Genomic DNA, 27,909 nt, shown 5'->3' on the forward strand with positions numbered 1-27,909 from the left:
AGTGGATTTATTCCTTCAACACACACCTGGGTCTCGGGTCCCTCTCAATACAACCCTGTACGTCTCTGTTCCCACCAGCCGACGTACTCCACATCCGAGTTGCCCAGGACAATTCAAAAGTACAATCTAATAATTCACTATTGGTTACGTGTCTCCTGCAGTTATCCTTAGCGCTCTCTCATCGGTCTTTCTGGTCTGCAGGATGGTGGGCCGACTCCTCCCGCCTGCGGTTGCTGATGTTTTGTTGCTCCCGTCTCCCTCTCGGTCAAGCGTCGTCACCTGGGTCAAGCGTCGCGTCGCGTCACACCTGCTGATTGTGGTCATCACCACCCAACCGTCGAGAACATTCCGTTCTAGCGCGCTATCTGCTGGAATCACTTTCTTGCCACATTCTCACACTGCAACTTTTCATCCACAGACTTTCACACATTAAGCAGTATTGCATATACATCGCCTTGTTGATTCACTTTTATACATTTCATTTCCTTTAATACTGAGGCGTTTTTTTTGCGAAAAAAATGACCATGTATAGTGAGGCGTTTTTTTTCGCCAAAAACGACCATGTATAGTAAGTAAGGCGATAGCAAAACTGTTAGGCGGTCCCGGAAACTATCGCCCGGGAGCAGTCGCCAGATTAAACGCCTGGGATCGGGCGTCGGAATTGACACCCGGGACTGGTCGGGCGATAGCAAAACAGTTAGGCGGTCCCGGAAACTATTGCCCAGGAGCAGTCGCCAGATTGGACGCCCGCGAGCAGCCGCCAGATTAAACGCCCGGGACCGGTCGTTGGAATACACGCCTGGGATTGGTCGTCAGAATTGACACCAGGGACCAGTCGGCGGAATACACACCCGGGAATTGTCTTCGGAATTAACCCCCAGGACCAGCCGACGACTGGTCCCGGGTGTGTATCCCTTCGTTCGCTCCCGGGCGTTCTTTTTCATACAGCGTAACTGCTTTTGCTATCACCCGGGATCAGTCATCTGACGGTCACTGGTGTTCTTTTTCCCGGACGGCTTTACCGTTTTCCTATCGCCCTGGACCAGTCGGCAGAAGGTACACCCTGGTCGCTGGTATTCCGGCATCCAGTCCCAGGAATTCCAATTTGGTTTAACCCCCTCCTAAGAACAAGGCAAATCAGGTCTGTGAACACCCAGAAATGTGTTTGCTACAACCATCAATTACTATTTGCAATGCCCACGCCTACTTTCTTTTCTAAAACAACCCTCACTTTTTGTTTTTTTAAACCTCGAGTAAATTCTTAGCTTACTTCCCACCTCGATCCTTTCATGCTCTGCTCTTTCAACTGTTCTTTCCAGCATGACCGACTTCTTGTACTAATCCAGTCTGCTTTTCTCACCTCGCACACAAACATCCTCCGCTGTTTAGTCTCTCATCTCGAGATATCTGCACATCCAATCCTCTGAACAAGTTTTCACTCAATGCAACCGTTTTGCAGCAACTGTCCCTTTCCTGAATGCCATACTTCGTCATTAAAATCTGCACACCTGTCCGTCTTTCTCCACTTTCAGTGATATGCTTCCCTTCCAAAACATTTTTGCTCACACTTCAAGTCAGTGCTTCTCAAGTAGTGGGGCACATGTGACCCTGGGGAACATTTTTTTTTTTTCTTTTTATCCATATCAGAGGTGTAATTGTACATCCACTACACTAGTTGGCAGTGACACTCATTGTCAAGTTTGCTCTATAGGGAATTTTTATTGCAACAAGCAGGCGATTTGAATTATCATAAACGAATCCATGAGAAACGTGGGGGAAAAAAAAAAAAAAAAATTAACAGGGATGATAAGAAAGTCAGCCAAAAGCTAAGATGGAGGGGGGGGGGGGTTTGGCAGCAGACTGCATAAAGCCAAATAATTTCATGAGGATAAAACGCATTATTTTTCAGCTAAAATGAGCCGAATATTGCAAACAATTCATCACACTTTGTGAAAGCTACTTCAACTAAACCGGCGAGCGCTGTTAGCATCATACATACCAAAGTGCTCAGTTTTTTAATTTTTTTGTTTTGCAAGTTAGCGTTTTAATATTGTGCTCCTTAGTTAATGTTGCCGAACTGAATATGAAGGGAATTGCTTTCATTTAATTTTATTTTTCACTGTCAAATGGTGCTATAAGTCAGTCAAAAAAAGTTTAAACGAGGATTTTATTTCAAATTCATGCACGTAAAATCTGTTCCAGACTACAAAAAAAAAAAAAAAAAAAAACGTTTGTTGTAAGTTGACCTAGATTTTCAAATTATTTTTTCTTTAATGTTAAGGATAAAATGTTACGCAGACCTGTACTAGTAACAATTTTATAGAAAAATATTTAGTCGCGCTGGAGAATGGGGGGGTAACAGGAAAATAATTGAGAAGCACTGATTTAAATGAACCATTACTGCATTTATCTCCCCTCGACACACTAAAGCGACACCTGACATTTCCCTACCCTATCTAACAGCCTTACGACTTGCATTTTGGCTAAAGCAGCACTTTCATCGCTAATTCCTGCATTTCTTGAAATTAAAAATTCCTACCTGGTCGTCGTCGCTTCGTCCTCGGAACAGTCACAGAGGTTTCTACTCGCAGCCACTTAACCCCAACTGACCCCTGTGAATACAACAATTGACATGTTCCTGTTAGCGCTCATACAGGGAGAGGTTTTCAAGTGGGTGTACTTACATTCCAGCAATTATTGTACATTAGTACATTTATAGCCGTAATTCAAACGTAACTATATAGGCGTCGCTTCTGATATTTTCACAAATCAAAATTGAGCGCGCGTCCATTCCAGCAAACGACAGTTTGATGACGCACGGTGTACACGGTCGCGACCAACCCTCCCAACTCAATTCCCTTTTAAATGCATCAGGTAATACTTCAACACGGTTGCTGAAAATAATCCATAGACTACACAGTTTGCTCCCTCAGCAGCTGCAAATACTTGATCTATACCAGTCTAACTTCAGGAAGTGCACGGTCTTTTCCAGAAAGAAATTTTTCCCCATATACAATACACATAAATTACAATACAACACGCAAGACAGCTTCCCCTCTCTCTTTCAAAAAGGGACAGTTGCATTTCTGGGGCTGGTCATGTCCGGAAAGGACCGGCAACGACCCACACTTTATAAGCTTGTCGCTGACCTTTTTGCTCATCTGACTGAAATCAGCTATAATGTGAAAACGCACAGATAAACCGAATTTTACTCAAAACGCCTGCATCTCAAATTATTCCTGCTCGACATGCTATCCAGGTGTGCTGGGACCAGAAACACAACATGTCAGGAGGTTTGACAACCATTTGTCAAGCCGCTTAGAGTCGCACCCATGCTGTGGCCGGTCACAGCCACAAGGGAGTGGTAACGCTTCAAATACAATTGCAAGGAAAAATTACATTATAATTATATTCCTTGAGTTGTCAGTTTCATGCCAATAAATAAACATTAAAAAAATATATGAAGATATTTCACTGGCGTAAACCTCCACTGAACACAATTGTTTCACTTTTTTTTTTTTTTTTAAATATCATGCATTAAACTTCAACATGAGAATCAGTTTGAACATTTCCAAACCACCTCACCTTTCCACGGTTCACAGCGGATCAATTTGGAGCGACGTGCGGCCTCTATCCTGCCGCGACTTTGCCTGAACTCGAGGTTCAAACGGTCACGAGCGCAACGAATGACACGGCGCACTTTCCATATTTGTCATTGCGACGGACCGCGGGAGTTTTATGAAGATAGACGACGCTGTCGCGCAGCATTTTCCTCCGCTCGATCATCATTAGGGTGGCTGATGTCGTGGTTTACGTTGGCATTTACATGCGAAATCGCCGCCTCCTTCAAATTTTTGCCCGTCATTTTGTGACATTTGCATGACCCGACTACAGCAGTGATTTTCAACCTTAAATGGAACCAAGTGAGATATTTCACAAAAATATCTTACTGTACACCAACAAAATATGTCAGAGCGGATATGTTACTGTACGTACTTCCTGCCTTTTAATAGAAGACCGCTCGTTTGTTCTGTCACAATGCATAACTGGCATGAATGGATGAAAATGATTGTAAATGTGTATTTTGGGGAATACAAGTACAATTCAGCATCCAAGTGGGGAACCGGTGGACTACAGAATTTTACTCAGTACACAAGCATATACACTAAATAAACGAGTCACTTAAGTACACATTACTCCAGCTTGTGTTTAGGCCCAAAAATCGTAATTTTGCAAAGCCTACCAAACAAGGCGCCGAGATAGTGAGCCGGTTACGAGGTCAATCTGTCTCCCGGACAGAAACTTTGGCGTCTACCGCGAAACCTACCAAAGTGGCGACTCTGGGCCACAAACACAGACACCCGGGAAGAGCGAACGTGGGAGGGAGGGGCTTGGGGATACTGCTGGGAAACACAGCAAGTACGACGGACGAGATACGGTGGGCGCGAACCCGGCGCCATTAGCAGTCTTGCGGAAAATTGTATACCGGAGCGGCGTCTGCGACCGTTTGATGGATTTTCAAAGTGAGGCTCTACTGCTTAAAAACGTTCCTCTCACGGACTTCTCAAGACAAATGGACACTTTGTAATCTGCCTGGGCTGGAAACAAATTCGGACTGCGTCGTTGTGGCAGTTTTGAGGTATTGCGATTACAACTACATTTGTTTTGGTTTTTTTTAACCCGTTAAAAGGAACTACAACCATAACGCACGCGACTTCGGGGCTTTTGCTTCGATATTGCTACTCAATCTGGTCATTCGCGCTCTATTATCAGTTAGTTGGAGGACTTGCGGGCACGACATAGAGGGCCGCCGGTTTGAGTGTCTGTCGGTGTCATATCTTTTCAAGATGGTGCTTCAAGGGTTGATTAAAAGGGGGAGGCCGGGTACGTTGCAGAGAGGGTGCCGGTAGGTCCGTCGACCTTCATCTGACTTGACGCTACCGGATAGTCATCTTCGGGCCCTTTCAAGCGTGAACAACAACACAGAGTAGACCGCATTCACGCAACTCCCCGTGGAAAGACAAGCTCGCTGCCACTATAACTATAAAACTACGCTGCTGCTCTCTAAGTGAAGTCCGAAAGCTGGAGACCATGAAACTGTACATGATTACCATTTTTTGCAACTTGACAAAAACAATCTAGAAAAATAGAAAAGCATCTAGTATAAGTCAACAAGCTCGATGAAAAGGTGGCCGTTAGTTTTTCCAACTCCTGTTGTTGCGTCAATCTAGTCTCTTGCCGAAATGAAGCCCAAAAAAAAAAAAAGTTAATTCATTCAAGTCCCTCAATTTTTTTTCAAGTTTTTCAAGCAATGAATGTGCCATCGCTGCTTCAAGGGTTTGTGTTAACTAATCAAAAAATAAAAACGCACATTAATCATTACAGCAACAAGCTGACTAGGTTAGCATCTCGCAAATACTTTTGTTTTATTTTTTGCATCATTTGTCACTTTGCGAATTTTGCACCTGCCTCTAAATAATTTTTGGCAGGCGGCTTTTTTTTTTTGGGGGGGGGGGGCGGGGAGTTGAGATGTTCACAGACAGCCGGGAGGTGTTCCCGCCCACTAAATGGCCCCGCACGGGAACCCGGTAACCCCGCCGGCTGCCTGGCAACCGCCTTGGCTTGGTCCCTAATTGGCAGCGTGCATGAAAAACGATTCCCCCTTTGAAGTAAAAATATCACAATATATAATTCACCCTGTAATGGGTTGATTAAGGGGAGCAGAATAGACTGTCTGTGTGGAGTGAGTTCACTCCTTATCAACTGGCTGTTGATGAATATGCATGATGATGTAACAAACGCCTCAGAGACGGCCTACTTCTGCATCTCCACCCACCCCCCCCCCCCCCCCCACCCCCCAGCGCCGGACTCTCGGTCGGGGCGTGGCTAGGCTACCTTCAAATACATTTTCCCCTTACTAAAACGTCCACCCCTTGCTGCACTATTTAAGTGGCCAGGTAAAGTCAAAAATATGGAAGGAAAATGCTGAATGAAGACATAAAAAAAAAAAAAAAAGAGGAAGCAAAATGCACAGTCATCTTTTTGTTAAAATTGTCGTACATATGCCAAATAGCCGCACTAACATAAAAGAACGGGAAGCAAGATGTACACTGATAACACGAAGCATTTCATCTGAACTACAGCGAAGTGCCGATTACATTTAAAACTATACAGGAGGATGGTTGAGTGGCAAAAAAAAGAACAAATATATAATTCCTCTGAAAAAAAAGACAAAATGCTAATTTTATTGAGAAGCGCTGCTGAACTGCTCAGAGGATCTCTGCTGTGCTTCAAATAAGACCGGTATCATTATGCGCCATCTTGGTCAGGTGCCAACCGCAACTTTACTCGGGGGGGGGGGGGATACAAAAAAAATAATCCGTTCCTGCCAACGCAAGAAAAAAAAATCAAAGTAGCAAGCGCCCCCACATTCAAATTTGCGTTTCATGTAAAAATGGGCTAATTGAGTGCAGTTCTCCAATGGTTCCTCCCGTGGCTATGAAACGTGCAAGAGAGGGCCAATCTTTAATACTTGGGCGTGTTGCTTTCGTCTTTGTCACGACGGCGACAGTTTGACCCTGGTGTGGATCCAGACCACCGGGGCCAATTAGATCTTGTCCTATTTCCCCGTCAAAAATCGCCATCCCGATACGCGAGCCATCTCGCGCTTTGTGGAAAAACGATCGGATTCGCGCAATTAAAAGTACCTCCTTGGTTCCGCCCCGCGTTTTTTTTGTAACGCGATTGGGCGCGGCATCGCCGGCGAAGACCATTGCGCAAGGACTGGACGAGAATGTTCTCATCCCGCCCCGCTCGCTACGACATTGAACTCACTGGTTCAGTCATACACGAGGGCCCTGACATGAGGCAAATTGATTCCCACTCCGCCTGTAATCCCGTTTTAATTAAGGAAGATGTAAGGAGTTAAGATCGCGCACTCTTTCCTGCAGCTACGCCACGTTGGCAACGAATCGATCATCCGGGACTGGTTGCCGGGGCGACGGACGAAGGAGAATTGGGGGTGGGCGGGGTCTTTTGTGTCTAAAGTGGGAAATGAGTGTCAGTCATTGGAGGATGCGAGTAACTTCAAATCCGGCCTCAGCTTTGTCTCCACGGTAAACAGTCATTTTTATGACAGATATAAAATCGAAAATGGAGTCCTAGTGAAAGCGACGCAAACTGGATGGCCGCGTCGACGGGGGTAAAGCCGTACAAAAACTACTTGAGGTACTTAAGGCACTGATGGCTAAATTAAAAAAATAAATAAATAAATAAAAATCAAGCATAGTTTTGAATACAGTACGACTGCAAACATTCAACAGTCTGAATAAAGGCCTCAATAAATGTTTCCCGTTGCTTTTTCGTTAACGGCTGACTCACCAACCGGCCGCATTTGCCAGCAAGTTTGGGACCTGGTGCAAGAAATATACCCTCCGGGCGCTAATAGTCGCATTGATAACATAGTAGACACGCTAAAGTCAAATACAACAAAGAGAGCCCCTCCCTCACTAGAGTTTCAAAGAAATGAAGAAAAAGAAAATACCCCTGCAAACTATTTCCGCAAATACAGCAATTTTTGATCAACATCTGAAATGCAGCCAAACTAAAATAGCAGGAGTAAAACTTGAGGCATCAACGGGTTAACAAATGACATTTCTTTTATACTGCTGTACAAGTCAACGAAGCGTTTAACGGTCACGAGAGTTGGCTTTTCCCTAAACTTTTTGATTACTTTCGAGCCATCTGTCGGCACGAAAGCGGCGCTCCGAACAGACCGTGTTCCCCCGCTCTCTGAACATTATTTGGACAATATTTCAGCGAGTGCCTCGTTATAACAGCCTGAATGAGGCCGTTAGCCCATGAAAAAAGACGGGCTACATTTTCCCTCTGTGAATTCCTATCTGAGCGGGGTGGCGTTCCACGACGCTTTTATGCGGACGGGGAGCTCGGAAGAACTCCTGGGGCCGTCGGTGATTCGGAAAACGTTAAAAAAAAAAAAAAAAAAAAAACACACACACACACACACGCACACACGCACACCTGCCTTTTTCTGAGACAACTTTCTTCGGTGTTCAGGACCGTCGCTAATTTATGTGGAACCGAGGCAAAATGAACACGTAGAGGCACTCTCGAGTCTGTATTGACAATTTTTCTGGCACGCTTTTGAGTTCCCATCGTTCATTTGGGCTGTCTGATGTGAGGCGTAATGAATACAGCAAATGAAAATGCTATGGGGAGGGAAAAAAAAAAAGTCACAACTGTTGTATAGTTTATGCTGGGGGTAAAATAAATAAATCAGAACAATTTTGTATTCCTTTTTGGTTCCAAACACAGGCGACGGTAAGACGACGCTGGTCAGCCGGCCTATCTTTATCGTCGTCGGAGTTGCGCGCAGGCAGAAGCTCGCAGGCGCTTGAAATTGTTTCAGGCACCGGTCATCCTTTTTCATCATTAGCGAGCGGACGTTCAGGTTGCGCCTGCTTTTGCCGGGGTTGGCCGACGCCCCTCGCTTTTCGTGGCGCTTTTATTTAAAAAGGACCTTGGCGACTAAGCTCCGCGACGAGAAAACAAAGCAGGGAGACAGAGAGAGCTTTTGGGGTCTGGTTCGGTTTTGATTAGCCTTGCAACGTGCTCGTAAAATTCTGCCTTAAAACGGAAGTTAAAAGAAAAATGGAGCAATTGGGTCGTTTTCCTGGTCGAGACTTGTGAGAAAGGTTCACAAACATCTGTATACATTTTCAAATCATTGGCTTCGGTCAAAGGAAGCGTTAACTCCTCCACTTTACAGGTACAACGCCACGTTTCGTGTTGCGGTTTGCCGCGGGGCCAGCGAGGCCTACCTCAGAGCGTATCGCCTGCCACGCCGCGTCGCGTTGACTCACTCTTGCCTCGTCGCCGTCTCCTCGGCTGCTCTTTCCAGTCCGCATTGGACAGATGCTGCTGGATACGAGTCAGTCAATTCACCCGTTTATCCGTTCAACGTTCTAAAACGTTGCGGTGCGTTTACCGTGTCGTACATACATTAAACGCTAGTACTAACTTGCTAGGCTACATAACATTGCCTGCTTGCGAGCCGTATTGTATGAAAAGTACGCGAGCAGACCTTGGAAGGACATCGCACCCCTGAGCTTACCACCGTCTTCCTCTTATTTCCAACCATCCAGTGGCACGATCCATTGCTGCCATCGCCATGGTCGTGTGTTCCATCACGTTTGACTTAAGATAAAGCCCCGTGATGCCTCTCCCCGGAATACAAAGAATACGGTCGGTCCCATTTACAACATCTGGAGGAATGCTAATTTCTGTTAATTCGCTTTCCTGTAATTGGCCCGGGTAGCTAATTGCAGCGGGTGTGCAATTAGCATCATGTAAAGCACTTAAGGTCCAATCAGTGAGCCCCTTGACGTCCGGCGGACGGCAAACACGAGTTTCCCTTCAGAGCCCTCTGTTCCCGAAACCTTCCCCCAAATGAATCGCTCAGGTCGTCCTTTTCATCTGCCGTATGAATGCCAAACGGGAAACGGCTGTCACAGCAGCCTTCGCGGCACAAAACCCCCTGATTGCATTCTGAACTCAAACCTGTCTCCCCCATATATATATATATTACATATTTCTTTTTTCCAAATAAATGTTCTGGCACACCAGTGACTCACTGCCTGATTGCCATCTTTCTCTGCTTTCTTCACAGAGAAAACTGCACCTTCCTCTCGACCATCAAGCACGTTCATTAATTTAAAAAAAATAAATGCTCATGATGAAAACTGCAATACGATTAAGTTGATAAAATCATTCACACCCATTACAATGATTCATGACTACTAAAATGTGATACAATACTAGTCACGCTTATGACAATGCCATACAATTCCATTTTTATGCCAACGTGCACCGTTTAAAAAGGCCATCGCATGTATGCTAATATTGTACGTGAATACGCAACAGTCGGCTGCCTCCTCGGTCTACCTTTGCGCAAGTAGCAGTGAAGCAGTTAGCAAGAAAATCAGGTCAACGGCGGGATTAGCGACAAACTTGAGCAAATCCTCTCAAGCTGCGGGTGAACCCGTAGACGGCGTCGCTTTGCATACTCCAGACCGACGAAATAAAGCGGGCGAGCGTAACGCACGCGCAATGCCCTCCGCGTGAGCCGGGATCATAAAGTAAACATTAAGCGGGAGGAGACCTCGACGTGAACCCGCGCTGAGGCGGAAGGTGACTGAAAACAAACGCGCCATTTATTTGTGGCGCAGTTTGGAGAAATTCAACAAGGAATTTGGGTAAAGAGGGTCAACCGAAGTGTAGCGCAATTGTCAAACAGTGGTGAAAACGAACGACCAGAAGCTCTCTCAGAATGTTAAGTCCTGCGTCGGCACCAGAGTTCCAAACTCCATTAAACTGTTACTCTTATCAAATACAACAGTGCCCCCCCCCCCCCCCCCCCAATCAGGTATCGTTGCTGGGTTTCTTTCGTAACTTTAAAAAAAAAAAAAAAAAAAAAAAAAAAAAGACCTGCGGCTGCCCGTTTTTGCTACCACGCTGCCGGTGAGTCCATTTCAACTAAAGGCCGCCTGTTTCACTGGCCTTCCGGCTGTTCTGCCCGCCTTCTCCCATTTGTCACTCCGGCTGACCGGCCCCGCAGCGCCGACGTCCATTTACGTCGGCTCGATACGAGCCGAGGCCCTAATGAAATGAAAGCCAGCCATTTCTCTGGTCTCTATAACAACGAGCCCCTCGCAAGTAGCCACGTGATCGCACCCAAACGAAAAAAAAAAAAATGGGCTGAAAGTTCAGAGAAGACTTTCCGTCCATTTATGTGGCTAAATTGTATTTAATACACGATTCGACCTCAAAAAGGCACCGACATCTTCGCGAGCAAACGCATGAAATCGTGATATCGTAGGGTTATCTTTCACAATAAAGTATTGACATACCGCAATGAAAATCAATTGAACATGCATATGGCCATCCTTTAGACTGGACTATGAATTTAAAACCATCACGTATTGAAGTTACAAGAGGCCCTGTAGCTCAGTGGTTAGAGCATTGGTTTGGTAAACCAGGGGTTGTGGGTTCGTATCCCACCGGGGTCTCCACTCCCTGAGAAGGGTCGCGTCAGGAAGGGCATCCGGCGTAAAACTTGAGCCAGACAAATATGTGCGTTCATCTGAGATGACACGCTGTGGCGACCCCGAAAGGGACAAGCCGAAAGAAACTTACTTATTGAAGTTACAATATACTTAATGATACAGTAGTGATATCTAAATAACTACGTCTATCCTATCAATATGGAACATCTTTGACATTTTGTACAATATCAAGAATCATGGCATTATCTTTATATCAGCATGATTACGTTGCACATGTGCCAATGTACCTGTGCTTCTTTCACATCTTGAGCGGAATGACCTCCACAAAGATCCTCGTGTGGCCCCCTCCACACATGCGCGCTCACTTGCATGCTTTGCCCCAGTTTCTTGAAGCAGGAGGAGAGACTTAAAAAAAAGAAAAAGAAATGCTGGGGGGAGGGGGGGGGGGGAGATACAAGAACAGTCAAGCATCTATAAAAGGTTTTCTATCACGGTGTAAGTATGCCTCCTGGTGGAGAAATGCATTCATGACGACTACAAACTTCATTCGAAACTACTAACTGAATAAGGGTTGAAGAAGCAGTCTAGAAAAGCGTGTCAAAATATTGCATTTTGTATCTTTACGGGTTGCGATAAAATGATGGAAGTTACCTTATATAAAAATTTCAGTTGGGGGGGGGGTACACTAGGCATTTTCCAAACATAAACAGACCCCTCAATTAGTGTATGCTGTGGCAAATGACTAATACGTACTATATATATATATATATATATATATATATATATATACACACAAGTTTATGACAAAAAAAGTTCGGCTTCTGTGCTAAGTGGCTAGCGCCTATCGAGTGTACGTGCGTATTTCGCTTCAAACTAGTGTCAAAAACGCCTCCAGTTCACTCGGCTCCCGAATGTCAACTTAAAAAAAAAAAACTTACACGACGACATTCCCCTTCAGCTCTTTTCGCACAGCAGCACCGACAACATGGGGGGCGAGATATAATTTGTTGATATAACGTGAAAAATTGTCGCTATATTTTGCGCTCACCCGTCGTTTGCGTTTCAGCGCCACCTGTCTTCAATGTGACCTAAACTGTCGCGACGCCAGCCTGACTTCCGATTGGTTGTCATAAAACCCGCCCCTAAAACAACACAGCATCCAATCAAAACTGTTAAGATGAAAAAAAAGTGCTGCAAACAGGAAGTCGTGTTGTATGCCATTTATCAGTAGCACTACTACTCACAGAAATCCATATTAAAAAAAAAAAAAGCTTATTTTTTTTTCATTACTTGTATTCATTATATTTGTTGTGTCCACTGGTACAGCTGTGACTAGCATTTGGCAATTTTGCCTGATACCTGTTGTCAAAACTCTTCCTAGTAACAAACAGCGTCAAACTGGTTCCTGTTTACAAATCCAAGGCATCGTTTCACGCAGCCGGTAAAAAAAAAAAAAAAATTAAAAAAAAAAAATAAATAAATAAAAAAAATTCAGGACTCATGCGGAAATCTTTTGAATTGTCATATTTTATAAATATGCAAGCATCTTTTTCTTACCAAGCACCTTTTACATTAACTTGAATACTGGCAAACTACGTATTATCCTTGATTTCTGTCAAAACCAAGTCTTATCAATCTGTTTATGCAATAATATGATGAGCCGATTAGATATTTTTGTGGCTGCACAGACAAAAATTTGTTTTAAACCCGTTACAATCTTTTCTTTAATGGCGTTTTTATTTCTTAACCAAAATACCATGAATCAAAGACAACACAAAATAAAACATCCTGATTCATTTTACAACATTTACACCCCCCCAAAAAATGGACATCTAAAGAAAATGAAGTCATTTGTCACTGCTGAGGCTCTTGTACACGCCGGCACTGCACAGAAGCTCCTTTCCCTGTAGGTACGAAAGGTCTCGGATCACACCCGGGAACGGGTACGCGTCCAGGGGAGGACGCAGCGGGAACACGGGCATCAAACCCGAGCTCACGTACGGCGACATCAAGCCGGCCATGCTGGTGGCGTTTGCGGATGAGTAGGCCAGGCATAAGGGGTTGATGCCCAAGCGAGGGTTGAGCCCGTAAATGCTGTCCCCTACGGTGGCCGGTGGAGGAATGTAGAGTGGCGCGAAAGCAGACTTTGTTCCTACTGAATCTTGCACCAGCCCGAACGAGGGCCTGAGGGGGCGAGGAGGCGTCGCACCATCTGCGAGTTTGTCGCCGTTGCCTTTGCGCGATCTGGCGCTCGACTCCGGGGCGTGGCATTGGAAGTCCTTGGGTTTGTCCGACTCGCTGCCCGACTCGGGGTCTGAGGACGACCGACGCGGGCTCTCGTAGCGGTACTTGCTCGAGCGATCGTCTGAAACGCATAAAAACAAAATTCTTAAAATCCTATTCCTGTGGGAAAAGGAGAAGTTGCGTACCGCAAAGACAGAATTGCGTAGTGACGTTCGATAATGCAGTCTTGAAACTTTGCTCGGTAAATTTGAAAACAATCCCTGTCCAAATTTCGCCTTAAAACTTCCACCTGCGGGTTACTGTTCGTGCATAAAATCCCAGAGGAATTCTCCGCTTGGTAGACTGGCGTTCTGTTGGGTTTCCATCGAAAAATCTCTCCTAAAACTTGACTAATTTGACTAGTCATTTGTACCATTACCAATGAGAACAAAAATAAAGTGTTTTTGTTTTTTTTTTTTTTTAAATGACCTCAGAAGGGAGCATCCCTGTTCTCATAATAGTGTTCCTGTTACCGCATGAAGTTTTTCTGCCATTTGCCAGCCACAGTTTGAACATTAATACTGAAATGTAATTGAAAAAAAAAAAAAAATCATTCAGTAAGGATTTCATTTAAATGTACTGCACGTTAGATAAAATGTGTACCTAAATTAATGTATGATCAAAAACAAGTATTTAATGCATTCCATTTCAAAGTTAAATACAACTAACTGCCCTTAAATGTAGTCAACTCCATTAGAGAAAAGTATAAGTATATGCAGCTTGGACATTATGGTATGATTTCCGGCATGTCATTGCTCGGCAAGTATTTCATATATAGCTTTCTAAACATAGAGAGGACAAGCGGTCCAGAAAATAGACGGACATATTTATACAATTATACAAAGAACCCAATTCAGTAGCGTTCGCCACACATTTTGTAGTTAGGTGAACGTTTGAACGCAAACTCACCATCTTTCAAGGAGTCGGTTGGAAAAACATCAAAATCTGGAAGCTGGCCGGTAGCGGCACTGGTCTCGGTGCCGAAGGGCGGCCCCCGGGAGGCCCCCCCAGTGGGGTACAGCATTCGGATGTCACGTGCCTCGCTTTCCTCCTGAGCCTGCTGCCTCCTGAGCGCCACCTGGGCGGCCATGACCCGCTGCCTCTCGGCGATGAGGGTGCACTTGGCGCACACGCAGTCCCGCCAACGGCAAAAGCGTTTGTGGCCCTTCAGCGCCGACACCACGCCGTGGTTGCGGCAGCGGGCGCACTTGGGGGTGCGCGGGTAACCCCGCTCCAGGGAGGCCCGCAGGAAGAGGGGCGGCGGAGGGGGCAGCAGGTCGTGGGCGGTGAGGCCGAGCGGTCTGCCGCTGCAGTCCATCTTCCGAGGAGGTGACGACTGGCGCAGGCATGGTGAAACGCGGACCTTTAAAGTGCCTCCGCAGGTGGTGCCACATGTAACCGGACACCCGAGGAAGCCTCGCCCCCCCCCCATCCCGTCCTCAACTTTTGAGCCAAGGCACATGTTGTATATTTAAAAACTCTCACGGCACACCGCCAAAAAAAAAAAAAAAAAAAAAAAAACGTCACAAAAAGTACAAGTTGAAGTCATTCCGTGACAAAGTGAGCAACTCAATTTACTTGTACACAGTTGCCTTGCTATATCAGTGCATTACAGATTTTATTTTAAATTTGTATTGTGCATATTTATTTCATTTTTAAAAAAATATTTCCCGTATTACATTTTTCCATCCAATTTAATTAAAGTCACATTTTAAAACACTTACAATATTTACAACTAGTAAGAAATTTATGTATATGTGCGAATATTTTTCAAAAAAATGTTTGGATTTATTTATTATTAGAAATGCATACATACACTTACACCTAAGTGTTTAAACTTTTAATGAATAAAATTGAATTTATATTCACGTTTAAAAATTAATTATTTGGAGAAGTTATTTGATTACTAAGGTAAAGTAACATTTTTACGACTATTTAAAATATAGAGACATGATATGAAATAGACACCAGCGAGCTGGGTAAGGTTAAAACTGTCAGAAAATGGATGGATGGATGATGTAAATATTTTTTTAGTAGCCTGGGCTGGGGGTAAAAAAAAAAAAAAAGCCTCTGCTGCCTGAGGTCAACTGGATTCAAATCCCCTTTAAATTGCCACTAGTGAGCAATCTAACATCACCACTTGGATGATTTGAACACAACAATAGTGAGAAAGCAACCAGTCATTAGTTACCTGGTTATTCTGTCCAACCAATTAGCTTTGGGAAAGGGGGGACGAAAAAAGAAAAAAAAAAAAAAAGTTCCCCCACATCTGTCAACAAGCGATTCGGCGTGATTGGCAGAGCGCTAATCACACCTCGTCACATGTTTCATTCAAACGGGCTCCCCGGTTACTCCGGTTACAAGCGACAGATTGCCTTGCAAGCGTTGCACTGTGGCTACCTGTTGCCAGGTAGATTTCACTCGAGGCCCTTTCAATCGAAATACATTTTTCTCAAAAAAAGGGAAAGATCCGCCACGCCCAACCGTTCAATCACTGCTCTGTATTCAATGCAAAAGTTGGCCAGAAAACAGTGCAATGGCAAACTAAGGAACCTGAGGCCACATGATGCCAATTATATTCAGGCTCTGCGTTACCTATAAAGTGGAACTTAAAGTTGCCTTTTTTTTTTTCCCCTCCCCTTCAAGCGGGCCATAGCAGTGACCGCTCACCTGCTCCTCGCTTGGACGCGCGCTTCATCCGTCCCGAAGCGGCGGATCTTATCGGGTAAAGGCCTGCCTGCAGCACCTGCACGACAAGACATAGCCTGCGCATGAGCCGCTTTTGTTCCAAGCAAAACAATCCCATTGCACAAAAAGACCCTTTGAGATGAAGCGACGCGATGGGCCGCGGAGGTAACCGCTTGGGGAGACGGTCCGAGGCGCATCCCGAACGCGCGTCGCGAACAACGTCAATAAACGCCAGTCAGGCAATCAAACGTGGGGGCGCTGCTTTTATCACGGCATCCGCTGTGAAATGCAAGCGGCGCGTTAAGCCTGAACGGGGTTCCCTCGCTATATCGTAGTTCTCCTAATCCGGATTCACTAAGATTTTGATCTGATATAATTGTTTAGGGCGAAAATAAACACTTCCTACCCAAAAATGTTAAAAACGCAAAAAAAAAAAAAAAAAAAAACACATTACAAGCGTTAATGTACGTTCAAGAGTTTAAAAGCATCTAAGGGTACACAAAGTGTTTGTTGAGGTTAATAAGAAAGATTAATAAAAGTCTGCGGAGGTTTATACATCTTTAAAATATGTATTAATAATCGGCCAAATTTAGTCGCTACTTCATGGATTTCTCCTGTTGCAGGTGGTGACCTAGAACTTCCGCGATGAATGAAAACCACCCAAAATGTATTATTTTTAAAGTGGCTGTTCCTTTTTTTAATCTTGCAATTCTTTATTTTTCATTTTATATTCACGTCTTGATTTAGATGCCTTCCGCGCGCCCGTACGCACTTATTCCGAAAGACGTCATTTTTTTCCCCATGGAGTCACACTGTCAATTTTTTTTTTTTTTGCATCTTTATATGGCTGTCCTGGCTCAAGGACAGCCAACGAGCGTTTTTGAGGCACGCTAATGACTTAAATCACATTTGCTTCCTTACTAAGAGGATTTTCCCTTTATCCCCAAATTTGACCGATTCCCCACCGCCTCCCCTAAATAAAATTTATTTGATCCTCCCAAGCAGGAAGACGGGGACAAGGGTCCCACTCAAAGGGTGGGAAGCTGTACGACAAACCCCCCCAACCTCCTCTTTTTTTTTTTTTTTTTTTTGTCAAGTTCCATTAAGGCCCGCTGGGTTACCGGAATAGTTTGTTTGACTGATAAGCGTTTGGACACTATTCGACTTGATACAGAGTTCGGCACACACGCTAGATTAGTAAAACGGGTTTGACCTTGTTTTACAGTCACTGAATAAACAAAGTAATTGTCACAGCCCCATCTTCTCTCCCCACCACTCCTACCGTATCAGATTTAAACATTTCCAGTTGATAAACAGTGCTTTTGTTTGGTCATGTTGCAACTTGATCGTGAACGATTTCCTCTCAATAACGTACGAAATCTTTCAAGCGTGACGACTTTGACACTACGTTTAGGTCAACACGATTATATCAATGCATTAGTTTGTTTTTTTTTTCCCCCCCACTCGGCATCAAGACAAGTTAACCGGTCTAAAAGAAAAAAAAAAGTAGCACAAAGGTGTGGGGGAAAAAAAAATTAAACTCAAACATTTATAGGTATATCAGCATCATCGAATTTACTCATAAATTTACCACTGTGCGCCCGCAAAGGCGTTTGACTTTTCCAAAGTTTTGCGGAACGTTAGATGCATATTTTTCAGAAAATGGCCAACCACCTTGCAGCGTGCGACTTCTGTGGGCCAACAATGTAAGAATGGCGTGCTTATTTATTCACTTTAATTTGGCAAGCGGAGCCTACAAAAGATGAATGGTTCTCACAAAAAATGAAAATTCGTATCGAGTGGTCTCGTGTGAATTGAATTTTCCCACCCCCAAAAATTCTGTACAAATTTCCCCAATTGCAGCTTTAAATGAAACGAATTACAAGTTTATGTATCGAGTCAAAGTTTTGTTTGGCCTTTCACTTGCCAAACAGGAAATGTCGGATTTTACTTCTAGCAAAAAAGTGCACTTCATTTAGCTGGAATCATACATATTTTGGAGAAGGTTTTATCCTTGCCGCTTCATTTTTGCGTGCCAGTTTTACTCAAATGTCCACTTTGACAGATTTTTTTTATTCTTGTCAGAGCATATCATCATTCCGACTATTTTAATTTTTTTTTTTTGAGTTGCGCATTTTCGCATGTGTTCCTCAGTACGTCGTTTGCATGGTTACAATACAGGCAGCTCGTGTTTTGAAAGCGTTTCTAGTGGAGGGATAAGTGCAGCTGGAGCAGATAAGGCCAGACAGTGTCTTAATTGTGTTCTTAACAGATCTCGGATGCGCCCTGGAACAGGCGCGCCTCCTTATCGGAGGCAACGGCGTTGATAATCTGACCGTCGATCTTACAAATCTCGACTGCACGGAGCACTGAGTGACTAAATGCTGAGGCGGGGGTGGGGAGGAAACACGCATACACTCGTCGAATAACGAATAGAATGGAAAAATGTATTACACTGCACAGTGAAAGGATCCTCTAAGTCAAAGGGTATCCAACTCAAATGTACCTTGGGACCACTGGAGCCAGAATACTAAAACTACTTCGACTATAACTCTCCATGGAAACGCTGGTGTATTTTTCACTCATTGAAAAATGTTTCTCTGCTTACACCGAGGCCGGTCGGTAAAGGAAATGAGTGTTTTTAAATATGGCAGATTCTAATTCAATACCCCTTTGCTTTATGTGTGAGATTGTGCTATATTTTAAGTTTTGCCTGTGTGTTGACACACACAGGCAAAAAAAAGTGGATTTGACTCCCATTTGTTTGTTTAGTGTACATTTTGACCTGAAGCAACATGTAGCTTTAACAAAGTTTGTAAGGTAATGAGGCGTCAAAGCGCTCGTTATTTGGAGTAAATGCCGAGCTGGGCGGGAATGGGACAAAAAGCCACACAGCAGAGGGACCTTTTGTATCAACGGGCAACCGCGGGCTGACGTCAGAGCTCCCCTAAGCTGCCCTTTGTATGCCCCGCGCCCATTCTGCTCCTCTCATTAGGCCTTGATCCCAAAATTAGAAGCTCCAATGAATACCGCATCGGGCCGGTGCAACGTGGAGGAAAATACCCGCGGAGCTTTTGGCCGCAGGAATGCAACCTTTTTCTCCTTTGGATTCGCACTCCAAACCTTTACTGTCCAAAGGGAACAACGGGAAGAGAAATGATCCAATATTTGACACATTGACAATGTTTGACGTGGGGATGGTAATACTATTGCGTTAAACATTTCATTCGACACGATATGAGAGGAGGTTTGCAGCGATACTGAGCTAGAGAGCATAAAGATATGAATCGGAGTGATGGTTACAAATAATTACATGGCGATAATGTTTTGCCCCTCCTTCTATGATATGCTGTCATCCAAAGTAAATCAGGGAAAGCGTCACTGACCCGAGGACGTGTTAGGGAAGACCACCTCCGGGAACCGGGCCTCCGCATTGCCTGCTGCAGTCATTCATTAAGTTCCAGTAAACACTGCAGGAGGAAAAAAAAACCCACCAAAGACGACGAAATGAACGGCAACGCTTCGATATTGACACGTCTTGTTGTCGTTGGTTGTGATTATATTCTTTTAAAGAACGAAACAATATTTACAAATACTTCTTTTGGGAATGTTAGTACTGAACGTTTTGATACATTTCCATTCATTCCAGTGGGGAAAGTCAAGTTACAATGTGCGAGTTAAAGTACAATTCTGGTTACGAAACAAAATGAGCTCCCAACGACTGGATACTGCACTGTTGGGCATTTTTTTTTTTTTTTTTTTTCCCACCATTCCCCATCATCAAGTGGCATTCAATGACACGGTGATACACAAACACGCACCTCCGCTTGTGATCTCCGGCGCACCCCCCCATCCCCGCCCCTTCCCGATCTAAAAGGTCATGAGAAACGTTGCGCTAATCCCCTCGCTGTCCCCGCTCGCCCTCTGACAGTGGAGCGAGGTAAATGGGGAGGGGGGGGGGGGCTTTTGTTTCTCTCGAACAAAAGGGGTGTGGGAGTGAGCAAAGAGTCCGCGCACCACCACCACCACCTGCAATTAACAGCTTAGAGGTGGAACCCTCCGTGACCACGCGGAGGAGAGGAAACGTCAAGATTAGGTGGGAAGGAACTGGAAAGACTTTTGTCACACAATCTTCCTCAGCAGAAGCGGGGAGGACAGTCACCTTATACTCACGGTACTGTAATCGCGCGGCTCACACAATCGTCAACGAGGCCTTTTGTTTGCGGCCCCATATGGCGGATCGGCTTCGGCTGCGTGCGTGGACATCTGCCGAGAACCGGGAGACGCGCACCGATTCCAGCTAGGCTGAAAACATAAGAGTAGTTTTTGTCTTCTGAGACTCGAATAAAAATCAGCGCTTGTACAAAATTGTATCATGACAGTACCGCCATAGAGCGATAAATGTCTGATTAACACAGCAGTTTAAAAAAAAAAATATATATATATATATCTATATATAGTGATAGAGGATACGAACGATGATACATGTCCATATCCATTTGCATACGGTCACGTTGATGACAGTATTACGATACAGTGATTATGTTTTAAGAATATGTGTGTCCTGTACGGAGATGGCAGCATCGCACCATCCAAATACTAAGCAGGAAGAGAAGCATGGCAGATCATGTATGCATGCATCCAGTATGAGGGCCCATGGGTGGGAGATCATTTGTCAACCCATACAGGAGGCATGCTGGTAGCCCCCCACCCCCACGGGCCTCGGCGGCTGGGTGGCAGAAGATGGGAGGATGTTGGTCTCAGTCGAGCGTGACGTCCCTTCACTCACCGCAAACGCAAGAAAATGAAGACTCAGCTGGAAAGGAAAACAAGTGGTTCATGTATTACGATATAGCCCCCCCACCCACCATCTGGCTCCTCTCAATACGGAAGAGCAACGGTTCTACTGTCAGACCCCACCGAATGACAGGATTTCCCGGACACCCCGTGGAGCAAAATTTAATTCGTCCCCCTGTATCAGCCATTTTGTTCTTTCGGGCATGACCCACAGCTTGTGACATTAGCTGAGGTTAGGAATGTAGCTAACCTTTTTAACCGTGGCAGAGAAAGTCTCCATCGCTGCGGAACCGCACCGATCAGCTTGTTGATCTTGTGCAAGACCCCAAAACACTACAAATGAAAACAAGTACATGGAAATCAGAAAGGCAGGTTTTTATCATGTGTGCAGCATGTGTGAGCCAAACGCAATCACACTTGTGTACAATAGCACTTGTTTTTGCTGCCCTCAAGTGGCCAGTACAAATACTGCAGCTTGAATTGTAGTTGTCATTGTCAGCTGTTGCGAATGCAGCCTATGGGGGCAAAACCAGTGCAATCTAGGCCGGTCCCAAGCCCGGATAAATGCAGAGGGTTGCGTCAGGAAGGGCATCGGCGTAAAAACTGGGCCAAACAAATATGAGCGTTCATCTAAAGAATCCCATACGGATCGGTCGTGGCCGGTTGTTAACAACGCCCGCCCCCGGCACTGCTAACCTACAGGGCGTCGGATGGAAATTCAGCTACTGTGGGTCGAAGACAAAGAAGAGGAGGAAACCGGATCCAGCGTCAGAAAGAAAAAAAGAGGAATGCACAGAGCCTACAACTGAGTGTAGGGACTTTGAATGTTGGGACTATGACAGAAAAAGCACAGGAGTTGGTTGACATGATGATTAGGAGAAAGGTTGATTATTCTGTGCATCCAAGAGAGCAGGTGGAAAGGTAGTAAGGCTAGAAGTTTGGGAGCAGGGTTTAAATTATTCTACCACGGATTAGATGGGAAGAGAAATGGAAGTAGGGGTTATTTTAAAGAAGAGCTGGCTAAGAATGTCTTGGAGGTAAAAAGAGTATCAGATCGAGTGATGAGACTAAAATTTGAAATTGAGGGTGTTATGTAAATGTGGTTAGCAGCTATGCACCACAGGGAGGATGTGACCTAGAGTTGAAAGAGAAATTCTGGAAGGAACTAGATGAAGTAGTTCTGAGCATCCAGACAGCGAGAGAGTTGTGATTGGTGATGATTGTAATGGACATATTGGTAAAGGAAACAGGGGCGATGAAGAAGTGATGGGTAAGTACGGCATCCAGGAAAGGAACTTTGAAGGGCAGATGGTGGTGGACTTTGCAAAAAGGATGGAGATGGCTGTAGTGAACACTTATTTCCAGAAGAGGGAGGAACATATAGTGACCTACAAGAGCGGAGGTAGAACCACGCAGGTAGATTATATTTTGTGCAGACGATGTAATCTGAAGGAGGTACTGACTGTAAAGTAGTGGTAGGGGAGAGTGTAGCTCGACAGCATAGGAGGTAGTAGTATGTAGGATGATTCTGGTGGTGGGTAGGAAGATTAAGAAGACAAAGGTAGAGCAGAGAACCATGTGGTGGAAGCTGGAGAGGAAAGGAAGAATGTCGTGCGGCCTTCCGGAAAGAGGTGAGACAGGCTCTCGATGGACAACGAAGCTCCCGGAAGACTGGACGACGACAGCCAAGGTGATCAGAGAGACAGGCAGGAGAGTACTTGGTGTGTCATCTGGTAGGAAAGGGGAGAAGGAGACTTGGTGGTGGAACCCAAAATACAGGGAGTCATACAAGGAAAGAGATTAGCGAGAAGAAGTGGGATACTGAGAGGACTGAGGAGAGGCGAAAGGAGTACATCGAGATGCGACGTAGGGCAAAGGTAGAGGTGGCAAAGGCTAAACAAGAGGCATATGAAGACATGTACACCAGGTTGGACACGAAAGAAGGAGAAAAGGATCTCTACAGGTTGGCCAGACAGAGGGATAGAGATGGGAAGGATGTGCAGCAGGTAAGGGTGATTAAGGATAGAGATGGAAATGTGTTGACTGGTGCCGGTAGTGTACTAAATAGATGGAAAGAATACTTTGAGAAGTTGATGAATGAAGAAAATGAGAGAGAAGGAAGAGTTGAAGAGGCAAGAGTGAAGGACCAGGAAGTGGAAATGATTACTAAGGGGGAAGTCAGAAAGGCACTACAAAGGATGAAAAATGGAAAGGCAGTTGGTCCTGATGACATACCGGTAGAGGTATGGAAGCAATTTGGAGAGATGGCTGTGGAGTTTTTGACCAACTTATTCAACAGAATACTAGCGGCGAAAAGATGCCTGAAGAATGGAGGAAAAGTGTTCTAGTTCCCATTTTTAAGAACAAAGGGGATGTTCAGAGCTGTGGGAACTATAGAGGAATAAAGTTGATGAGCCACACAATGAAGTTATGGGAAAGAGTAGTGGAGGCTAGACTCAGGACAGAAGTAAGTATCTGCGAGCAACAGTATGGTTTCATGCCTAGAAAGAGTACCACAGATGCATTATTTGCCTTGAGGATGCTCGTGGAAAAGTACAGAGAAGGTCAGAAGGAGCTACATTGTGTCTTTGTGGATCTAGAGAAAGCCTATGACAGAGTACCAAGAGAGGAACTGTGGTACTGCATGCGTAAGTCTGGTGTGTGGCAGAGAAGTATGTTAAAATAGTACAGGACATGTATGATGGCAGCAGAACAATGGTGAGGTGTGCCTTAGGGTGACAGAGGAATTAAGGTGGAGGGGGACTGCATCAGGGATCAGCTCTGAGCCCCTTCCTGTTTGCAGTGGTAATGGATAGGCTGACAGATGAGGTTAGACTGGAATCCCTTGGACCATGATGTTCGCAGATGATATTGTCATATGCAGTGAAAGCAGGGAGCACGCAGAGGAACAATTGGAAAGATGAGACATGCACTGGAAAGGAGAGGAATGAAGATTAGCCGAAGTAAAACAGAATATATGTGCGTGAATGAGAAAAGTAGAGGGGGAAGAATGAGGCTACAGGGAGAAGAGATAGCGAGGGTGGACGACTTCAAATACTTGGGGTCAACAATACAGAGCAATGGAGAGTGTGGTCAGGAAGTGAAGAAAGAAACGGGTCCAAGCAGGTTGGAACAGCTGGCGAAAGGTGTCTGGTGTGTTATGTGACAGAAGAGTGTCTGCTAGGATGAAGGGCAAAGTTTACAAAACAGTGGTGAGGCCGGCCATGAGGTACGGATTAGAGACGGTGGCACTGAAGAAACAACAGGAAGCTGAACTGGAGGTGGCAGAAATGAAGATGTTGAGGTTCTCGCTCGGAGTGACCAGGTTGGATAGGATTAGAAATGAGCTCATTAGAGGGTGACAGCCAAAGCTGGATGTTTTGGAGACAAGATTCGAGAGAGCAGACTTCGATGGTTTGGACATGTTCAGAGGCGAGAGAGTGAGTGGTATATTGGTAGAAGGATGCTGAGGATGGAGCTCCCAGGCAAAAGGGCGAGAGGAAGACCAAAGAGAAGGTTTATGGATGTGAGGAGGGGGGGAAGACATGAGGGCAGTTGGGGGGCGAGAGGAAGATGCAGGGGATAGATAGGCTAAGATGGCAAAAGATGACACGCTGTGGCGACCCCTAACGGGACAAGCCGAAAGGAAAAGAAGAAGAAGAAGAAGATTGTCAGCTGTTGCGAGGCCGAATGCACGTCCCGTCCTCAATGGACAGAAAGCAAACACCAACGAGTCAAAACTTACCGTACTGAGTAACCGACAACCCCGACACTAACTCTGAACCGTCAACCCGATAGTCTCAACCTCATCTCGAAACCAAAACCTCAACCATCACCATAAAGAAATAAAACTAACCCCAAATCCTAAACCTTCACCCAAAATCTAATCCCTGGACCTAAATCCTCAACCGTAAAGATACTCCTTTTGACTCTTGACTGCCAAACGCACCCCCTCAACCAAAACCCCAAAAGCGATCCAAAACCTACCAAGACCTCTGACCCCTACCACTACCTGAACTCTCGATCATACCCCTAAAACGTCAACGATGACCCCAACCCCAAACCTCAAGCCTAAGCCCCTAAACCCAAACTCTAGACACAAATACCATTGGTACTTTTCCTCTGGATCACTACAATCTGGAATCACGCCAGACCGAGTTGCCAGCGTGGGATCTGAACTCATTTCCATGCTGGGCACAAATGCAGTTTGAAAAGGCCTCAGAGGGACAAAAAAAAAAAAAAAAAGGGTGGGTGGCGGGGTGGGCTCAGTTGACTGAGGGCCCCCCACACAACAGCCCACATTTGTCCTCCGTTTCTGCCTTGCAGAGAACAGTACCGCAGTGTTCCGGGACTGAAATTTATCGTCGTAAAGAAGCGCATCACGCGAGGGCAGAGGGGGGCCACGGGGATGGAGGCGGGGGGTCAGCAGCGGGAGTATATAAAACGGAGGTCACCGCGCATTCCCGATCCCACGGTCTTGCTCCCGGTACGTTCCCCCGGCCCCGCCCCTCCTCGCCCTGTCGCCCGGACTGCAGCCATGGCGTTCGACGGAACTTGGAAGGTGGAACGCAGCGAGAACTACGATCATTTCATGGAACAAATGGGTGAGTGGCAAGAACTAGTCGCCATCTTATGTACACGTAGGGGGGAAAAATTGTGAGATGCCCTAACTTGCTCCCTCAAGCGTTTTAACATTCATCCAAGTTACTCTGAAGTCCATTAGACCAGTTTGGGGTTCAGGAATTAGAGTCAACCTCTATTTAGGATACTCTTGGGACTAACCCCATCCTCAAAGTAGCTTTCATAATTATTATTCTTAGTACAGTGGCCACATACATTCTTAAATGGATGTGAAAGGGGCTGGACTACGAAAACCATACCATGATGAACAAAAATAAATAGTAAGTTTTCGACATATATATTCGGATAATTTATAGATGTAACTTTTTTGTGTGTACAAAATAACCAGATTGAGAAATTTGTGCATAATACTTGATCACACTGATGGCATTATTAGGATAGGCTAAACTAAGCATAATAATTCTCAAAATTATCTTTATCCCCCACAACCGCATCTTGTGCATTTCTTCACTTTCAAATACATCCCGGAGTCCAGACTGTGCCCTCTAAGCGAGACGGTTTTGGCCCACGGGCTCTAACTTTGACACCGGTGTCTCCCTCGTAGGCATCAACGTCATGAAGCGCAAACTAGCGGAGCACGACAACCTCAAGATCAGCATCCAGCAGAGCGGCGACGACTTCCAGATCAAAGAGTCGAGCACGTTCCGCACCAAAGACGTCCACTTCACGCTCGGGACTCCCTTTGACTACAGCCTGGCCGACGGGACCGAGGTCTCGGTAAGTGTCCGCGAGGCTATCAATCAAAGAGAAATGGCTACTAGTACACGGGTCTGAAGGGCCATCATCGTGGGGCCACCGAAGTCGACTGAAGAAAAGGTTCGCCGTCGTGTGCCCATCAGGGAACGTGGGAGATGGAGGGCGACGCGCTGAAAGGAAAATTCACCCGCAAGGACAACAACAAGGTGCTGACCACCACCAGGATCCTGCTGGGAGACGAACTGGTGCAGGTCAGTGGCGCTGGCGGACACTTTGGAAAGTGGCACGCAACCGAGTGCAAATACATCATTGCTTGCACTGACGTGTGCTTTTCAGGTCTCCCTACTTTACGCGATGATTTTCTTTTTATGAAAACCATTTTACGTTTACCGCTTTCTAATCCTTGGTCAAAATAGGATCGCTAGTTTGCCAAACCTCCGTGGAGGACGACACGGCCTTAAAAAAAAAAAAAAAAAAAACGGTTGACAAAAGTTGAGTGGTTAACGTAGCGGTTCTCAAAATGAAATTAAAAACAAAAAAGAAATAGCATAGTAGGTGCAAGTGTTCATCAAATCAAGGCAGATTTTGTTTTTGTTTTTTTATAGTTTGAAGCCTCTCTCACACTATGAACATAAAAGAAAAATAAATAGATATGTAATTAGTCTGGTTTATTTTTTTCCCCCCACTTATTAGCATTTTTCTAATGCACCTGCTCTCTTTGTCAACAAAATAACCCCCCCCCCCCCCCGGCCCCGATCCTGCAGAGTTACAGCTACGAGGGTGTCGACGCCAAGAGAATCTTCAAGAAGCAGTAACTCTTTTTGTTTCTTTTAACAAAGTTTCCTTTTCCATCTTATCTTGAGTGCACAAAGAAAGCATATAGTTTCCATTACAGTTGGACAAAATGGCAGTATTAACAGTTTTTGAAGTTGTGCAAAAAAAAAAAAAAAAAGTGAATAAATGATATAAATATATATTAAATAAGCGTGTTGGTAGTTTGTCAAAGGGACGTTCAAAATATTCACTGACCACAAAAGGTAAGCAAAGGCCTATTTTTAAACTTTGTTTGCACCTCATTAAAATATTTTTCATTTTCAAATACATTTTAGTTAAAGGTCGATCCAATCTGTCACGGATATCAATCATATTACATACGAACAAAAAAAAAAAAAAAAAAAGCTGCCTGATACTAAATCTACCGCATCAATTAGGATGTGAAAAAAAAATTTCTTGAATTTTGTTAGAACACAGTCGTGCAGGATTAATTAATTATATATTTTAACAGTCCAAACAGTTCTCTAACAATTCTGTGTTATTAATAAAATGAGTACTTTACCTCCGCCTTGAGGATGCGTTGCCGTAAATCGTCGTGTCGGCCACCAGATGACGCTGTGGAGCTTCTAACCACGTGACCTACTCGGGAGCGCCACCTTGCAAAAGCAACTCAGGAGACAGATTGTCATTATCACGATATCGTTATCACATTATACATTTTTAAATTATACTGCATAACATTTCTCATGTGTGTGCGAGTAATCACAGTGACCTCCTCGGTGGAGGTAATAATAAGAAAAAAAAAAAAAAAAAAAAAAAAAAACACCAAGATGGGATCATGTCGATCTTTAATGGCAAACGGCCTGAAATGTCTTCATTGAACATTTTCATAAAAACATTTTTTTCGTGTGGCTTTTAAACAAACACGGCTAGTCTAATATGCAGC

The 27,909-nt window shown here is 44.8% G+C and overlaps 2 protein-coding genes across 17 annotated transcripts; one reads left to right on the forward strand and one right to left on the reverse strand.

The window, feature by feature from the left end:
* On the reverse strand, positions 1 to 27,757 carry LOC133494914 (doublesex- and mab-3-related transcription factor A2-like). Of its 16 annotated transcripts, XM_061809205.1 has the most exons (7): positions 27,526 to 27,757; positions 21,103 to 21,185; positions 20,218 to 20,360; positions 19,442 to 19,525; positions 16,038 to 16,113; positions 14,277 to 14,717; positions 12,803 to 13,449 (listed from the first exon to the last, which is right to left on the reverse strand). In XM_061809205.1, exons 4-7 carry the CDS (start codon positions 19,487 to 19,489, stop codon positions 12,932 to 12,934), a joined length of 1,083 nt encoding a protein of 360 aa, XP_061665189.1. In that variant the 5' UTR covers positions 19,490 to 19,525; positions 20,218 to 20,360; positions 21,103 to 21,185; positions 27,526 to 27,757; the 3' UTR covers positions 12,803 to 12,931. The 16 variants fall into 16 exon arrangements, 1 of the variants encoding a protein (XP_061665189.1); XR_009793453.1 differs by lacking the exons at positions 12,803 to 13,449; positions 14,277 to 14,717; positions 19,442 to 19,525; ... (1 more) ...; positions 21,103 to 21,185; positions 27,526 to 27,757 and adding exons at positions 1 to 1,121; positions 2,540 to 2,612; positions 8,841 to 8,937; positions 11,372 to 11,470; positions 12,133 to 12,226 and having other exon boundaries at positions 16,038 to 16,115; XR_009793446.1 differs by lacking the exons at positions 12,803 to 13,449; positions 14,277 to 14,717; positions 19,442 to 19,525; ... (1 more) ...; positions 21,103 to 21,185; positions 27,526 to 27,757 and adding exons at positions 1 to 1,121; positions 2,540 to 2,612; positions 11,372 to 11,489; positions 12,023 to 12,044; positions 12,133 to 12,226 and having other exon boundaries at positions 16,038 to 16,115.
* On the forward strand, positions 25,202 to 27,163 carry LOC133494921 (fatty acid-binding protein, intestinal-like). The gene is made up of 4 exons (XM_061809217.1): positions 25,202 to 25,456; positions 26,038 to 26,210; positions 26,333 to 26,440; positions 26,954 to 27,163. Exons 1-4 carry the CDS (start codon positions 25,261 to 25,263, stop codon positions 27,002 to 27,004), a joined length of 528 nt encoding a protein of 175 aa, XP_061665201.1. The 5' UTR covers positions 25,202 to 25,260; the 3' UTR covers positions 27,005 to 27,163.
* Positions 27,758 to 27,909: the final 152 nt, after the last annotated feature.

The sequence above is a fragment of the Syngnathoides biaculeatus genome, chromosome 21, assembly GCF_019802595.1.
Source record: "Syngnathoides biaculeatus isolate LvHL_M chromosome 21, ASM1980259v1, whole genome shotgun sequence".
NCBI lineage: Eukaryota > Metazoa > Chordata > Actinopteri > Syngnathiformes > Syngnathidae > Syngnathoides > Syngnathoides biaculeatus.

Bases quoted from the DNA above. Each gene is read 5' to 3' on its own strand.
- LOC133494921 (XM_061809217.1), top strand. From the start codon at position 25,261: ATGGAGGCGGGGGGTCAGCAGCGGGAGTATATAAAACGGAGGTCACCG. The intron at 26,211-26,332 runs GTAAGTGTCCGC...TGTGCCCATCAG, and splicing joins CCGACGGGACCGAGGTCTCG to GGAACGTGGGAGATGGAGGG. The intron at 26,441-26,953 runs GTCAGTGGCGCT...CCGATCCTGCAG, and splicing joins TGGGAGACGAACTGGTGCAG to AGTTACAGCTACGAGGGTGT.
- LOC133494914 (XM_061809205.1), bottom strand. From the start codon at position 19,489: ATGCGGAGGCCCGGTTCCCGGAGGTGGTCTTCCCTAACACGTCCTCGG. The intron at 16,114-19,441 runs GTCAGTGACGCT...CTTGTCGTGCAG, and splicing joins CTTCCCTAACACGTCCTCGG to GTGCTGCAGGCAGGCCTTTA. The intron at 14,718-16,037 runs GTGAGCGGTCAC...TCCGCGTTTCAC, and splicing joins CGCGTCCAAGCGAGGAGCAG to CATGCCTGCGCCAGTCGTCA.